Consider the following 18,431-nt stretch of genomic DNA (forward strand, 5'->3'; position numbering starts at 1 on the left):
AAAGGTTTCTGTAAAACCTTATAATAACCTTATTCAACATGATTCAAAAAAATATCTAGAGAGCATCTTATGCTTCAATGGAAACATGCATATTTGACCTTTTGAAAAGTACGCAACATTGTCAACATATTTGCTTATTTCAGAAATACTGCCCAGAACATCCTTATCGATAATTTTTATAGCTGTTAAATTTCAGGTTTTAATGTAGATTTTGAATCAGAGATTGTCAATGTGAAGCCAGACTTTTAAATCCCACTTTGTGTATTGCAGACAGACAGACAGACGGACAGACGGACAGACGGACAGACAGACGGACAGACAGACGGACGGACAGACGGACAGACAGACAGACAGACAGACAGAGTACTGTATATGTGAACAGTGAAAGTGATAAGTCCTTAGATAGATAGATAGATAGATAGATAGATAGAGATAGACAGATATATAGATAGATAGATAGACAGATAGATAGATAAAAAAAAAAACACTAAAATGTCTAAACTCCCTAAAAGTAACAAATAATCTCACATAAAATTTCCAATCCAAGATAAAATATCTCTTTGATAGCATTGGAAAGGTTTTAAAAAAGTTTTTTTTTGTTACGAGGCAGTAAAAACGGTCAACTTACAAAGTCACAGTGCAACGAACCCTAAAGACCAACAACTTCGCCTTCACCCTGAATCCCAGAAGGACAAAATCTCTGTCAACAGTGAGACACCAGAAAATGTGCCAGTGAGAGTGAAGAAGCAGTACTCACTCATGGTGCTGCGGCCACGGGCTCTCCGTTCACTCGCCCAAACTTACATTTCCACTCCTTCAAGATCGGACACGGCGTCGAGAGAACGAGTGATTGTGAGAGGAAGAGAGGGAGAGTGGAAAGACGAGGGAGGAGGCAGTGAGCAAACGCGGACACGGCTCAGCCATCTCTGGCATGCTGATGACACCAGTCACATGGTTCCCTCACTAAACATAGACTGAAGCGCTCTCGGGCCAGTTGACTTCAGCGCTCATTGTTCCTGTCCTCCTGACCCTGGATCAGTTTTCTCTTTTCGTGAAAAGTGACTGAGTTCTTTGCGCTGAACGGGCTGCGGATCAGGGGTTTTTGGGGGCGTGTGTTAGGCAGGAAGTTGGACAGCCTCGGGGGAACTGCCTCAGAGATAAATCTAGCAGTTTAACAGCTGTTCAGTGTGTTAGCAAGTAGAAGAGGTAAAGAGAGAGAAGCAACCCAACCATCTAAACAACAGTACATGCATGCATAGACACAATATTTTAAACATAACAAAAAAAAAAAAAAATACATTGGGGTCCACAATGGAAGCTTAGGATTCAAAATAAATTGAATACATAATACCATTATAATAATAATAATAATAGTAATAAACAATTTAAACAGAAAAATAAATAAATAGTATTCATACAATAGTACAAACTGCAGACTCGCAAAATTATATATACATAATATTGAAACAAATATTTAAACATGGAAATTATTATAATTTAGTTATTTTTTACTCAAATTGCTGATAGTATAAATGCAAATATTATTAATAAAGATAAAAAAGCAAAACAGCAGCATTTTAATATGACACACACAGGTTTTCATGGTTTATGGGGACATTTTTATACAGTACAAAGTGTGTAAAATGTGTGTGTGTACGTATCATTATTATACCAGTACATTTAAAATGTAACAGTATAAAAATAATGATTTTTCTTGATGATCTGTCCCAAAGTCTTGAAACAATAACTGAATGTCTTTCCCTCTCTCTGTGTACAAGCACTGCACAAGTCAAACAGTGAATGTCAAGGTGGTTTAATGTCACAGACGGCTACTTTAGTTTGACATGAGCTGGAGTTCAGAACAGGGTGAAACTTTTGGTCACATGCAGACCACTCTAAACACACACGCACACAAGCACACAATATTACCTCTTTACAGTAAAAGTACCATATTTAGTAGACACTCTTATCCAGTGTGACTTCAAAAGTGCTTTAGCTTCACACACGACACTGACGTGGTTAGAAAACACTACTCATTAAGCGAAAGGAATTGCGTAACTACCTTATTACCTGCACACCTAAACTAACTCCAAAGAAAGGACAGCATTTACAAGCTAATATAGATGTACAAAGTCAAAACAGGACTTTTAAAATAGCATATCAATTATATAGACTATTATAAACTGTATTCAAAATATCTAGTCTAGTAAATAATAAAAAAAGTCTATTGAAAGTGGTGATTCCGCACCTGGTTATTAAAGCCCAATGCGTTCTCTATTTATTTAAGGACACAAAAGGTTTTCATGACTCGGCAGTAAGAACATGAGAGGACATGTGGGAAACGCAAGCGTGCACCGCAACACATCCACAGACGACTGCCATAAGGAGATGTATGGGAATCTTTGGGAAAGAGCCAGTCAGATGTAATGGCATCTTACTGTAAGTCTAATACATTTGTTAATCGATCACTTAGGCCCATGGAAGGGGTACTTGTAGGATCAAGTAAAGAACTTGGATCCATCATGCATCCATCATTTTTGATCGACAGATAAAGACAGTGGTACGTAATTGTTTCTTACAATAGCCAAATTGAAAGCAATTCTCTCAGCCAGCGACCTGGAAAAAGTTGTCCACGCTTATATTTTTTCCCGTCTAGATTACTGTAGTGCACTTTATGTTGGGACCTGTCAAACATTGCCCGCTTGCATCTAGCAAAATGCTGTTGCAAGGTTGTTGATGAATGCTGGGAAAACTTTTTGGGGATAGCTACCAATAGATTTTAGGATACAGTATAAGATTCTGATATATGTTTTTAAAGCACTCCACAGAATGGCACCAGAATACTTAACTGAGCTTATTTAAGCCCTACAGGCGTAAGACTGTTCTGTTGGTTTTTACTGCAATGTACAGCACTTTGGAACTACGTTGGTAATCTGTAAGGAGCTACATAAATAAATGAACGAAAGAACAAACGAGAAGATTTGCCAGTAAAATGGGCAGTTACTGTCAGAGTCGTGGCACAAAAGTATTTGCTCTGTTGACTCAAATTTCTCATTCTCACTCTTTCCTCTCTGTAAATTAAGGCTGAAAAGCAGGCAATTTTTAAATAAAATAGAAACATTTAATAAAATAAAAAATAATATAATAATAACAAAAAAAACAAAAACAAAAAAACAGACAGACAACCAATATGATATATTGAGCTTGCTTACTTATAATATTTGAGCAGGCTGGCCAAACCACACATCAGTGGTACATTACTACGGCAACGGCAGTCAAACAGTATTTCTGTTTTGGGAATTCTGAGATAATCTTTGCTGTGACTCAGGACAGGCAGTGTGACCTTGGCAACTGTGTCAAAACAATACTAAAGTTGACTTTACAAAACTCTATTAACCTTTAAATACAAAGGTACATGTACACAACCTTGACCCTGAACGACAATTTATGAAGACAATAGGTGGGGGGGGGACAGAGGAAGAATAAGTAGTTTCTGACATGTAACGTGTTCAATTGCAACACTAATGATGGTGTTAGAGCAAAGTACAGACTGCTTGACAGGTTAATTTGATGTCGCAACATCTTTTTGTACATCATGTGAGACAAACTTCACGCAAGATTTTTAAACACACTGCGTGTTGATTTTTTTGCTGCCAATAATAGGGTACAAAACAGACGCGGAAACTCTAACAAACGTTTTATTTTACTTTACCTACCAAATTATTATATAGTATTTTATTGTATATTCTTTTAATTGCTAATCAACAATTTCCATTCAGTCACTCGGTTTTTGTAATATCCATTTAACTAACAAAAGCCATATATATATATATATTTTTTTTTTTTTCATAATTCATGTTGTTGATTGGGACACTTTTTGCCTGAGATGGTGAATTTAGGTTTAGTGGGGACACTTTTTTCCAACACACACATGCGCACCTACATATAAATAATGATTTACAATATAAATATATGATCTGATATATAATCCGAATTAAAAAAATAAATAAATAAAATATACAAACTGAAAGTTGAAGCTGACACTGACATATATCCCTCTCAAATCCTTGACTTTATCCATTTAGGTTCAGTCCTGTTAGGCATCCTGTTAAATAATCAAGCTTTAATTAATAAGTTTAAATGTCTGAGCTTCCCAGAGCATATGTCTGCAAATCTGACACATTCCCATTACAACACAAGCATATTGTTTACAGACATTTGATATAAATGCAATTTTATGTCGAAGACCACAGCAAATTGACTGAATCATAAAAAGACAAAACATGTAACAGAACTATTTAAACTCATTTAATGCATATGGGTCAAAGGTCAAAGATGAAAGCCAGCTCAGAGATAAGATACGCGTCTGCTCTTCAGACAAGTTTGACTGCTGCATCTCCAACCCTCATTAAACAGAACAAGTAAACATACTGTACGTTATACTGCTCCGCTCATAGCCGTTTGACCTGCTGTAAAAAAAAAAAATACTTGAAAGTGGGACATAACGGCCGTCACATTAACCCTGGACATCCACTAGATGGCAGCGTGCCGTGATTTTGTGTCCAGAGTGAAGAAAAGTAGGTTATATGACCTAAAGCTTTCCATATGCTAATGAGCTGCCTGTGGCATTACAACACTCTAACCGACGTATCTTATCACAAATGGAAGCAAAACCCTGAAAACACAATGCCGTGAGGGGGGTGGAGCGATGATCTCGCTCATTCACCGGCTGTCCTGTCCTTCAGTGGAGGAAGGGCTGGTCACAAAACCCAACCACATTTCCTTGAAGCAATGTATCAAGCTGACTGAAGACATTATTACCTACAGAGAGTACAGAGAGCCCTAACCAGGGATCAGGGTAATTGCTGTTAACTAAAATTAAAACCATTATAATGTATTATTTTTCATTACTTGAAATAAAATTAGTAACTAAAATAAGATGTTTTTTTTTTTTTTAAGAATTATAGTTCATCTAGTTGCCAAGGAAACATTTCTCCCTTTCGTTTAGTTTAAAGGCACAATATGTAAGATTTTTTGGGTTAAAATATCCAAAAAACACTAAAACAAATGTTATATATTTTGTTGACTTGTGTACTTGCATTATCCCAAATTTTTCAAACAATGTTTAAATCCAGAGAAATCCGTAATTCTAACCAGTGTAACGGTCCATTATCAATGATTTGTCTGCCAATGACGTCATGTCCAAGTTACCCTCAATTTTTGGTTTTACTTCCGTAGAAACCATAGAAAACACAGACGCTTTAATATTATGTGTCTTATTAGACAGGTGAGCAACTAGTCATTGTTATATAGCTCAACACGGTTAGTCTTATTGTTTGAATATCTTGTTTTCTTGATTTACCGTGAGTAACATGTTTGTACCATGCCTCAGAGACAACACTATTTTGTCAAGTGGCTAACATAGCAAAATCAGAAAGAGCTTTATTTGTATTAACATTAATACACAATTTTCTCCACCATACACTATATTTTAAAATAAACAGCATACAATTTAGCAACACAAGTCATCCAGCTTTTATTAATATGATATTCACAGAGTAAACGCACATAGTAACATTATTACGACCTTCAATACACTCAAACGTATTTTAGTATGATTGTTTTGACCATGTAAAACAGCGCTGCGTTACCCTTCAAATTTAATTCGCCAGATAAAGTGGCCTGCCTGTATGAGTAGTAATTCATCGCTTGCAGCTGTTTTATTCAAATGAAAAAAAAAATCAGCAGTCGCGTCGCGTCTAGTGTGGACAGACAAATTATTTTTTCGCTGGATCTTATCGCATCGCGTCTGGTTAGGACACGGTGTAACACCTGCCTGGAAGTTTCGAGCAGGAAAGGAGACAAGAGGCTGTTTTTTAATGGATTTCAACAGAGAAGAGGCTTATGCTTAATAAACTGCTTTTGAGAGAAAACAGCTTATCATTTATTGCAGAAGGTATCCAAACCCACTCCTGGAGGGCCACTGTCCTGCAGGGTTTAGCTCCAACTTACCTCAACACTCCTGCCTGGAAGTTTCTAGAATGCCTAGTGAGTCCTTGATTAGCTGGTTCAGATGTGTTTAATTGGGGTTGGGGTTGAACTCTGCAGGACGGTGGCCCTCCAGGAGCAGGATTGGACACCCATGCCCAAAAGTATCAATGATTTGACCTCAACCACACAGAACACCATAGCAACATACAAAAAAAATGCCAAACAACCCTAGTAACAACTCCCTGTCAAAACACCCAAATCTAGCTATGATTCCTGTAGCAACAGTACTACAGAAGTCCCAACAAATCAATGGCAAACTCAGCTGGTGATTTGTGAATTTTTATAAGGTGATGAGTAGGAAGTCTCTCGCTGTTTCATTAAGGACTACTTGTCAGGAGCAGGAGGAAATGGCAGCACAGAATTTGCACTATGCAAATTCAGCCAACTGAGAATCTGTGATGATAGCAGAGGAAATCTCGCAAAGGGTCTTGAATGGATTATATCGTAGTCAGGGATTACCGCTAAAGTATTCACCCTAGACAAAACCAACCCACCAGCCTCAACTCATCTAAGGCTATGTTCACACTGCAGGCTGAAACGACCCAATTCCGATTTTGCCCCTATGCGACCTGTGTCTGATCTTTTCATGACAGTCTGAACGACACAGATCCGATCTTTTCAAATGCGACCCAGGCCACTTGGGTATGTGGTCCAAATCCGATACGTATCCGATCTTTTCAAATGCAACTTCAGTCTGAACGGCCAGGTCACATGTATCCGACCCGCACGTCATTGATATACTATAAACGTCATAATTCTGCGTTGAAGTATTAGTGAAGCCACTCACATCAGTATCCCACCACTCCTGGCTGCGACTCCGCACCCACACGTTTCTCTGTACCGACGTTGCTACCACTGCTCCACAAAACGCCATGACCAAAAACCGTGCTCTCCTTCTTTTTCATTTTCTTCTTAAAACAAGAAGATTGTAATTGTGCTGGCTCCGTTGGGAAAATAACTTTAATATTGCTAAACAAGCTCCACTGTTGACATCCATGTTTAGCTACTTTCGCAAACAACAAGTGATGTCGTTGACCGCTGAGTACTCTTCTGCGCATGCGGGTCACAAAAATATTATAACAAATATCGACAGATGACTGATATTGTATCGATATATTGTGCAATTCTAGTCAACATGTTACACAAAAACTGAGTGTTACACTATAATGCTTTATTCTTCTAGAATATAAAGATGCTTTTACAGTGCATAACCGCATAACTTTGTGGATCAAATCAAACAAATTCAGCCAACATGACTGGTACAACCCTGATAAAAAAGAAAAAAATAGTTTTGAGTTAAAAAAATAACTCAAAAATATCAGATCTCTTTCCCATCCTCCCCTTTTCTCTGGGGACATTGCAAACTAAGGAAGTGACCAAAAACGTTCATCTTCAGTTTGAATTCTAATCACACAAACATAATAGAGTTACACAACTACAGACCCTTAAAGACGAGCAGAGAAAATTCATGAGAGCCTTTTTGTCAGTTCCTCACACAATGTGTATCCAGGAGACAACAGGAAAAACTACGACAGCCAAAAACTGGTGCCAAAAATTCAGTTACACTTGCCAGTTACGTTAATTTGGTGTAAGGCATTTATCTCCAATGAATGGAATGAAAGCAGTTGAATGTGCAGTTCAAACACACTGCTGTGCTATTGCCCATGTATCCACAGTATCACACTCACACTATTATGAGGACATTCCAAAGGCGTAATGGTTTTTATACTGTACAAACTATATAGAAAACTTTGTGTTCACATTTTTTTATGTCCTCATAAATCAATCATACAAACAAGCACAAGCACACGCAGATACACATTACGCACACACACAGACACACATGCATTGAGAAGCTTTTACCTGATGAAAATTTTATTCTTCTATAGCCTAATGAAAATAAATGAGTACTCCATACTGCAAACCAGACAATAAACACTGAGCAGTCCATGCTAGTCATTACTGTTGATGCATGACGAGATCTATGAACTTTAAAAGCTTGGTTCAGGCCAGATTAGATTCAACGACCAATGTAGGGTCTTTCCTTTCAAAACCATAATACAAACAAATCCAACACGATTAATTGCAGTTCACATTTTTTTTAATACACTATAATGTCCCTAGAATGTGACAGATACGACTGAAATGGGGTGTCCTGAGAAATCACACATGAGCGCTGGCTCAACCAATGGCATGAATCTGGAGCACCTGCATTAGTGTAGTCAAAATACCAACATTTCTGTAGTCATTTTATCGAACTAATAGTGATTCTTAAATCTCAGATCAATCTTTTAGTCTTGGCTGTTTTCAGTTGGTGCTGTCAGGGTTTGGGTTGTTGGAAGTAGCGATGACTCAAGTGCAGGACAATGGGTAATTATTAGGTAAAAAATGAAAACAAAAACTACCTCGTGGGGGAAAACAAGGTGCCAAGACTTCATAGACTAGACTCGGCATGGACAGGAAACATGAATCGACATCAGACAAGGTTAGACGACTGACCAGCACAGGACTGAAAACACAAGGAGAATAAATAGGGAGAGCAAACAAAGCATGTAACGAGGGAGGACAGGTGGGGCAAATTAATCAATCAGATAACAAGTTGGGCAGGGTTAGACAATCAACAAGAGAGCACATGGCACAAGGAAACATACATGACAAGCCATGTTCCCACACAAACCGAGAGAACACTCATAAGCCACGTGTTCACACAAAACATGACAACATGAAAGCACACAGCTAGTGTAAAACACAAGCTATGTGTTACACAGTACAAGACAAAACATGAAAGCACGTGGCCAATGTAAACACGAACCGCGTGCTACACAGAACACAACAACACACGCGGAGAGAGGAGCGTATGGTCCGAGCGAACTCGAAACCACACGCTCACACGGCAAGACCGAGCGCATAAGGATGAGCGAAAGCTCGCGGAGCATGAATGTCCGAATCCCGACGAAACCAAACTAGACTGACGTGCCGGGATCTGGCGCACATGTAACAAGGCCTACAGACAAGCGAGCGCACAGAGAACGCTCGAAGCCGTGCCCACACAAAAGATGTGACAAAACAGGAGTGTCAGAGCTCTGTCACAAAACCAAGACCGAAGTGACAGAACCCTGACAGGTGCTTGAACAAAACTTCACCAAACATTATTTGTAGCACATCTCTGAACCAATAATCACAATAAGCTTTGTTACTTTTGAAATGAAACAATGTCTCAGCTTTCAAATTCTGTCAGCTTTGATACAGCCTCCAATCCGCCATAGTTCAAGCCAAAGCGTTACCCGATCATCACTTCCTCCTTACTAGTTATAGTCCCTGAGTTTGCGCTGAAAAAGTGGGTGTTTTAAGCAGAATTGAGTGAATTCTGCTAACTAACTTAAAAACCTCTGATTGGCCACTGCATTCATGCACTCAATTGGTTAGAATGCCTAACGCTTCAGAAAATACTTTGCAAAGAGAAACCTTTGATGCTTTTTACACAGCATACATACAAATACGCAAGAGAATGCTTGAAAGTAGCCGCCAATCAGCGGGTGCCAGATTGATTCGGTACTACTGGAACTTTTTTAAAATATTGTTAAAACATATTGGGTAACAAAATATTGGAACTGGTATTGTTACATAGTGTTACAACACTAGAACATATTTATACCACAGAGAAGTCTGCATATCATCATTGAAGTCTAAATGCTAGACCTGAGCAAATAGCCACAATCCCAGCTAGACAATAGCTATTTTTAACACTGAGTGGAAAACTCTGAGAGAGAGAGAGAGAGAGAGAGAGAGAGAGAGAGAGAGAGAGAGAGAGAGAGAGAGAGAGAGAGAGAGAGAGAGAGAGAGAGAGAGAGAGAGAGAGAGAGAGAGAGAGAGAGAGAGAGAGAGAGAGAGAGAGAGAGAGAGAGAGAGAGAGAGAGATTTTTTTTCAGTCTTTAGAGAAAAGATTTACAAGTCTTTTACTGTTGACCCAAGATCAGTTGAATGTGTCACATAATAATAATAATCATCATCATCAAGATCATAATGACAGAATCCAGGACTGAAACTGAAGAAACATGAGACCAATGACAGCACAGGTCAGGCATCAGTGTTGGCGCATGGCAAGTAATAAACTTTATGCCTCTTGAAGTGACCTAGTTTCATAAATAATAGAGTCCAAACAGCTCTGTGTATATGTGTGTGTGTGTGTGTGTGTGTGTGTGTTGTGTGCATTACTCATGCTGAAAAACTGAAGGGAGTTACTACATTTAGTAAGTTCAGAAAGGCTTATTAGAAGCAACCGGTTTCTTTTCAATAACCAAACATTTATAATTGCACACTTTTTTTGGATAATGTGTAAATAATTCTCAAAAAACGGTTCATTGTATGAATGTGGTAATTTATGCAAGAATGGTTTTACAGTTAACTAACTATCCATAAATTGGATAACTATCCCAAATTGCTAGTCTTGGCAGATTAACAGAAGTGTCACATACCATTTTTTTGCTCAATTATGAGTGAATTATGAGGACTAAGCAAGTATAAAAGGTATAAAAGTGTTCATTTTGTTTTATTTTTAATAAACACTTAAAAATATATATTTTTTCTTTTGTAACTTCTTCACTATTATCAGATAAATTATACCAATTCTACATTAACGTTAAATTAACTTTTTGGCAAAAGTGTGCATTGAGGGAATATATCGACCACAAAGGAGGCGCTCTCAAGCAGCCGAAAATCACAAAATGGGACACCCTACGCTACGGTCTCATGGACTTCACGATAACACGCACAGAACGGCCATTGACCAAGTCCACAAGATCGTAAGTGCATATGAAAGTGTGCCATTTGAGACAGGGCCAATCGCCGAACTTTGTACACTCTGACCTGTGATGGTTCCTGCATCTCTGCAAATCCTGGAGGCATCGTTGGCAGTGGTCTCGCTTACATACTGCTCCTCCTGGTGGTCTGGAGCAGTGGTGGGTGGGCTCCAGAGGCACTGATGAGGGTTTCGGGGGGAGAGCGGGACGGGCAGGGCTGAGGCTGTGGCAGTGGGGGGCGATACCACGGTGTCCAGCTTGACTGCTTTTCACAGGTCAACCCCAGGAGCCATAGGGAACAGCAGACACGTGCTAACTCTCTGTCAGAGAATCAAGAGCATCTCTGATAGGACGGATCTGGAGAGGAAGAGGAAGGTAATGTAAAGCCAACAGTCGCTCAAGTCACAGGATGGAGGTTTGTTAATAAGGATAATAACAGGTTTGACAGATTTTGAAAGGAGTCTCAGTATCAATATCATTCTGCTTGTCAATGTCAAACAAAACAACTGTCCTCCTGATATCATATTCAAGAAACAATCCTCATTGAAAGGATGGAATTCTTGAAAATAAAACTTTATTACTTAGGCTACTAATAAAAGGCATAATCTTGTATTATATTTCTTAAAAACAAAACACCATCACATTTGTGAAACATGAACTTTAGAACAAAGAACGTAGCACAAGCATTTTATAATAAAATATTTTTTCTTGTCCTTTGCCACGTTGGTTTGGGTTTTGTTATCACTTTCACGTCTTTTATTTTGTTTCCTGGTTTGTCATGTGCTTCCCTAGTCTCTTGTGTATGTTCTGATTGGTTCCCTTGTTTCAGGTGTCACATTCTCATTGGTTCATTGCGTGCAGGTGTGTCTGTTTAACCATTAGTCTTAGGCCATGTCCACACGGACACGGGTATTTTTATAACCAGAGTTTTTCCTCTTGCGTTTTTGAAAAAATCTCAGTCTACATGAAAACGCAAAAACACGCTATCAAGCGCCGTCAAGAGCATTCCACACCAGCAGGCGGCGATATAACCCTAACCGTAAAGCCACGTTGGCCAATCAGAAGCCGTCAGCGGCGCACAATCTGACGTCAAACACAGCGGATAACGGTGCACACTTTGACGTCGCAAGGCAAAAACTCCGGTTTTACTGTCTACACGACAACACTGAGAGTGTTCTTTTGGCTTTTCCAATGGTGCACCATTAGAATCGTTTCTGAAAATCCTCACCCTGGCAGGGGTTTTCAAAAAAGTTCGGTTTCAGTAACCTGATACTGCGTTTCCGTGTGGACGAACGGGCGAACCGCGTAAAAAAAGTCACGGTTATAAAAATACCCGTGTTCGTGTGGACAAGGCCTTAGTGTATAGGCCTAAATAGTCCTATGTTTCCATTGTCTCTTGTCGAGTATTGTTAGTGTAACCGCGGTTGGTGAGTTCTGTTCAAGTTAAGTCAAGTCTTTGTTTAGTTTGTTCATGTTTGGATTGAAATAAAACTCCACTTGGGTTTGTCTACACTCACCTCCAGTGGATCTGTTATATCCTTATCTAGGACACTTGTTATAAATGGATAAACAAAATCTACCATATGTGATGCACAGCAAACGCCACAAAGAAGCTCAGAAAAGCCCTACAAATCAATACAACAATTCATTTAGCTGACAAAGATTGAAATCAGCCTGCGTTCAGCTCTCACTTCCATTCAATCAGTGCTGTGATTTACTGCTGTACTGGGATCAGCAGTTAACCCCAAATCGACCAGACAAAGCCATTAGGACTGCCATGTCTGCCAGAGCTGTCCTGTATGTTACAGCAATCAATCCCAGTCTTGGTCAACCAAGGCCACAACATAACACAGTAGAATTCATTGTTAAAACAGTACTGTGCTCACAAAGACTATTGCTGATAAAGATGCGGTTGAGCTTGCTGAATGGATTTGATAGTGAGAAAAGTAATGTGTGTAGTAATAGACATTAAAGCACAAAGCTGTTTGTTGCATCATTCATTGAATGGTCTAGAATGATCAGGCACGCACTCCTGGTGTTAGGGCCAACACACACAGAGACACACACAAGCTGGCTTTAGAAGCTGGCAGTGGTTTGCTGTGAACAGTTGGGGAGATGCTTTTAGTTACGAAAGAAAATGAATTTGACATCCCTCAGTTTGTAAAATCATGCATAATGAAAGTATGCAAGACACTGCACCAGGTTAAAATGTGAGTCTCTGGCTTGAAAGTATGGCCACATACAAAAATCCACCCACAATTACACTGATTCTGTGTTATTAGGTGTTCTTTCACCTAGAATATATGTTTTATAGATCAAATTTACAGCCCAAACGATGTGATTTAATAACAAGAAAAATATTTTGAACTCCATGGAATGTCTAGCCTCAAAGACTTTCACTGTACAGTATGTGCATTAAACATGATTTTTTTCTCAGATGCTATAGATTTAATTTAACTTGTTTTAAACTAACATGCATTCATTAAAGGGATTATTTATCCAAAAAACATAAATTCTCTCATTTACTTATCCTCACGTTGTTTTAATCCTGTATGACTTTATTTCTTTGGTGGAGCATAAAATAAGATATTTTGAGTGTTGTTTGGATAATGAGTCAGTAACGACAAAACTGTTAACAACATTCTTCAAAATATCTTCATGAGGGTTAGGAAATCATGATAAAGAACTATCCCTTTTAAGGCCATCGCACATCAGAAGACTCACATACACTCAGAAAACTTCTATATACTGTACTTAATGTTTATTTTGTTCCATAGGCTTAACAAAAAAAGTGGAACAGTTTTAAGATAAAGTTTCACTTAAGGCTAGACTGGAAGAATTCAAATGTGGCTCATAAAACTAATTTCTAGCAGTAAACACCCATAAGAACAGATTTTTCCATTCAGAAAGCACTGGTGTCCATTCTCGCTCCTTTTTATTTATCACTGAGAACTATGAGCTCATGTAATATGAAGCCATGAAGAGCATGACCATGACGTGGATATTCTCTCAAGCTTACCATCTGACAGATCTGGCAGTCTTTCCTATACTCAATAGTAGAGCTGCACGATTCTGGATAAATTGAGAATTTTTTTTTCGCATAATGATAACTTCTCTGTCTGGGTCAGCGGCAGCGCCAACTCAGATGTCCCGGTGGGATTTTGTCAAAGCTTTGATTAATGAATGAATGAGGCATATATAGCGCTTTCATATACTACTGTACACCCAAAGCACTTTGCAATCATATCAGGGAATCTCTCCTCAACCACCACCAGTGTGCAGCATCCACTTGGTTTAATAGCCGCATCGTTGTCATTTGGGAATGAGATCATGTGTGGGTGTTTTAATCGAAATCGCAATCTTTTAACAATTGTGCAGCTCTACTCAATAGTGCATCATTCTGTGGAAACTCTCTCTTGAAACATGGCTTTTCCAATGGTGCACCATTAGACAAGCATTCTGAATCCAAACTGAGTCCAAAACTGAACTTTAAGGTTCTGTGAATCAACAGTATGACTCTTGTTGAGGTGGTCAAATTTAGTACAAAGGTCAAGTACATGATTAACAGGTTATTGAATAAGGGCAGTAGAAACCTTGAAACGCTAGTTCTACCTCACTCCAAAGCATCACACTCCTCCTCACACTCAACAGTGTAACAAATAACGTAATCCATGTACACAAATGGGAAGGTTAGATAAGAGGGAATACAACAATAGAAGGGTTTGAAATAGTCTGCCAAAGCACGTGTAAAGTGTAAAGTCATTAGAATTGTGTAAATTAATAAATGTGTGAGAGAGCTGACAGTTATGGCAGACGATCTTGGTCGTCATGTTCTTTACGGTCATTAAAAATGATAAGGAATATTTGTGTACAACACAATAACCAAATATCCATTAACCAAAGCTGTTACTGAACTTCAGCATTACACGTTTGTGAGATGTTCAAGGGTGATTATTTTATTTACATAACGTGCATTAGTGCGTTTCTTTTTCGAAAAAAAGAGGAGATTTTCTGATCTATATGTGAGGCTGTGTTTGGAATCTCAGAGGGTTTCTGTCACACTATTAGTCTGTAAGAGCCTTTCAGTTTGGCGACCGAACCAAGTGCTGCTTCATCCACACATAGCAGAAGAGATCTGGACGAATAGCTCCTGTCACACACTTAAAAATATTGCGATGTGCGCATCTGTGATAGTCACATCACATAATGTGTGATGTCAAAGTATAGGGATCGTAGTTGGGTCAAGGTTTAAATAGGAAAAATATCGAAACTCTTTGGTCATTTTTTTTTTTAGAGAGATGCTAACGGTCTAATTAGATTCAATGATGATAAGCTATGCTAAAAGTGCTACTGCCAGACCCAGAGATCGGCTGAATGGATTTGAAAACGGTAAAACTCAACTGTTTAACTCTAGGGGAGTTGGTAAATGAGCCTATTTCCAAAAAAAGTGGAGTGTTCCTTTGGACACACTAGACGATTTTCAAATCTTAACCGATTTTAAAACTGTGAGAGACCACAGACATAATGCAGTTTCAACCGATATTTTAACCGATACCGAATGCACACGCTAGAAGATTCGTCCGGACTGCGAGACCACTTGTCAATTGTAGTAACATTTTCACAGTGAGACGAGATCTCACGGAGACTCTCAAGATCAACTGTGACTTGAGAAAAAAAGAAAAAAAAAGGAGGACGATCGACGTCGTCATCTGGTTCTCCTGTTTTGTTTTACGGGAAGAAAAACAAAGGAGAAAAAAATTATATGGATGATCTTATTTCTTAATACTCCACTTTCGTGACATGTTTGTGGCTGCCAAGTTTCAGCTATAGAAGTACGCAACATACGGTTGGTGAAGCTCGCTCTCATTGGCTATCGCAGGAATCACATGAGCCCGAAGAGTATTATATTTGCAATTTGGGATCGTGTGGGCTCCGACGCGATCGCAATCTGAAGCAGTAAAATAATCGTAATGACACCACGCAATTGATTTTTTGGACAAGAAGTCAGTTGCGTAAAGCCTCAAACCATGCCACACCCCCCCAGATCATTGGGGGCAGTGATGGGCAGTAACGCGTTAGAAGTAACGCGTTACTGTAATCCCATTACTTTTTTCAAGTAACGAGTAAAGTAAGGGATTACAATTGCAAAAACAGTAATTAGATTACTGTTACTTCCCCGTAAGGAGGCAGCGTTACTACGTTACTGTGATGTTGTTTCGTTAGACTGTCTCGTGAGTCGTGGCTTAATTTGATACGGAACCTTTTAATTGGATCCTGCACCTCCTATGTCACTATAGAAAATTAATCGCCTAAATAAAATAAAAAAATACTATTTGTGTAGCCTAGTGTTCAATGTTGTTATCGATAGAGCTGCGCGAATGGGGTATTATTTATTTAATCCGCAACCGCATCACAAAACTCATCATCCGTAAATGCTGATGCGAGCCGCGAGAAAGCCCTTGTCTGTTCTAGAAAGGATGCAGCAAAGATATTTAATGCTAATGTATCATGAGACATCGGCCTACGCTGAGTTTCATTCATTTATGAGGTGCGCGCTCTAGTTAACAATGAAAGTGAAAGTGAACACGGCGCGCCGGCTCCTCCATGTCACGGTTATTGTCTGCTATATTTGCCTTGTATTTGTTAAATACATGCAAATGGTTGATGAAACATTTATTAAAATAAGATACAAAAATAATTGAATTTATACAAAACGAAATTCACTTTAAAGAAAGGCTTTTAACAATGCAATGCAAGTGAACGCGGCGCGCTACCGCCTCAATGCACGGTTATTATATTGTCTGCTATATTTGCTTTTTATTTATTAAATACATGCAATTGGTTGATGCAATATTTATTAAAATTAAGAGACAATTTATACAAAACGAAATTCACTTTAAAGAAAGGCTTTCTACAAAGGAAAACTCCATGAAATGGTAAAAACATGTCTGACGATTTACAAAAACAAAACGAATCTGCTCTTTAATGTTAAAAGACGTAACTGTTAATAATTTGGAATACAGTCATGAGAGACTTTCATTTTAATTAGTTTATTGCTGTATTTTATTTGAATCTAATCGAATAGAGGATTTTACAAAAAAATATTAGCATTTTATATGCTGTAATATGCAGAAATATAAGTTAACAGAAGAAGGACTTTGTGTATTTCGTTAAAATATGGTGGACTGCAGAAATTGGTTAAATGTTGAACATTTTTCTTCAAGTCTGAGACTGTTGCATTTAATTAAATTTTTGGTTGATGCAATGTGCATAAAGTTAAAATATTGAAACTATTAAACAAGTTTTAAAAAAGAGAATGTTTAATTTGATTCAATTTTAGATGATGGAATATGCAGAAAGAATATAATTAGGCTGAAAGGTCTGCTTTTATAGCATTTTCAGGTCGTACATCATGTTTTTGAAGTAAAGTAACTAGTAAAGTAACTAGTAAAGTAACTAATTACTTTTGAAAATAAGTAATCAGTAAAGTAACTGGATTACTTTCTTGGAGAAGTAATCAGTAATCAGTAACTAATTACTATTTACAAGTAACTTGACCAACACTGATTGGGGGTTGCAAATCGTGCTCAAAATTGTCCTTAAAATCTTCAAGTGTGTGGCCAGTCGTAAACATTTAAGCGATTTTAAACCATTTCAGCGGTTGAGAACTCAAAGTTTTATTTATCGTCTATTTAAGCTTGAACGAACACATACACGCAAAATTATGTCAAAATGCCCGTCCCGGAGAGTATTCTTTCTCATAAACATGGTCGCTAATGGCTTACGTAAACAATTGACAAAGAAAACAGATTTGTATCATTATTGGATCCAGTGCATTAGCCTATGTCTTAAAGTGACAGCAGCCTAATTTAGGCTACCCACTGCTGTCTGTATTATTAATGTTAATCAAACAACAAAATACAAAGAAAAACACTTTTGTAGACAAAAGTCTCCAAAATCTTCACAATCATTCTAGAAGGATTACCTCTTTCCGAATAGAGCTATGGTGAAAATTGCAATTATAGTTTTTTGCCCCCAATATCGTGCAGCCCTAATGTGTAGGTTCTCGTACAGTGAGATGACAGATGCTGAAAACACCATAAGTATAACAAGTGTTTGAGTAAGTGTAGTAGACAAAACTGTGCCGCTCATTCACACAGAGACGCAGGATTTAAATTTAATCAACTAAATTATTTTTATTTCCGGTTTAATTTCACAAACATTCAGACATTAGTCCATATTGTGATTTGATTAAGTGTACAGCCCTACTTTTGATTTATAACCAAATGTATTTCAAATTGGCATTCCATATTATACAGTAAATACAAATTGTATGACTGAATTTCTCAATTTTCTGCACCGTGAAAATGATAGGGCCCCATGCATGTAGGCTATCAAAGGCATGCATAATTCTAAAATAATTCTGTACAACAAAACCTAATCAACTGCTCAGTTTCTGCAAAACATGAGAAAATAATGGTACTTTTGACCTCCAAATTTGACCTTGTATCAAAGGTAAATTCATATGAACATTTTATAGTGCAGAAAAGACTGTCGTAACCTTGCGACCTTGTTTCATGT

At 38.1% G+C, this 18,431-nt stretch overlaps 1 protein-coding gene across 1 annotated transcript in view; it reads right to left on the reverse strand.

The window, feature by feature from the left end:
• LOC307005710 (trafficking kinesin-binding protein 1-like) overlaps positions 1–928 on the reverse strand; it is a gene marked incomplete at its 3' end in the record, with an annotated part of 36,022 nt that extends 35,094 nt beyond the window's left edge. The window contains exon 1 of the mRNA XM_079626098.1: positions 758–928. Coding sequence (XP_079482224.1) covers positions 758–761 — 4 coding nt within the window. The 5' untranslated portion in view covers positions 762–928. The remainder of the gene's footprint in view (positions 1–757) is intronic.
• Between the last annotated feature and the right edge of the window lie 17,503 nt (positions 929–18,431).

The sequence above is a fragment of the Phoxinus phoxinus genome (genome assembly GCF_949152265.1).
Source record: "Phoxinus phoxinus genome assembly, chromosome: 10".
In the NCBI taxonomy this organism is placed as follows: Eukaryota; Metazoa; Chordata; class Actinopteri; order Cypriniformes; family Leuciscidae; genus Phoxinus; species Phoxinus phoxinus.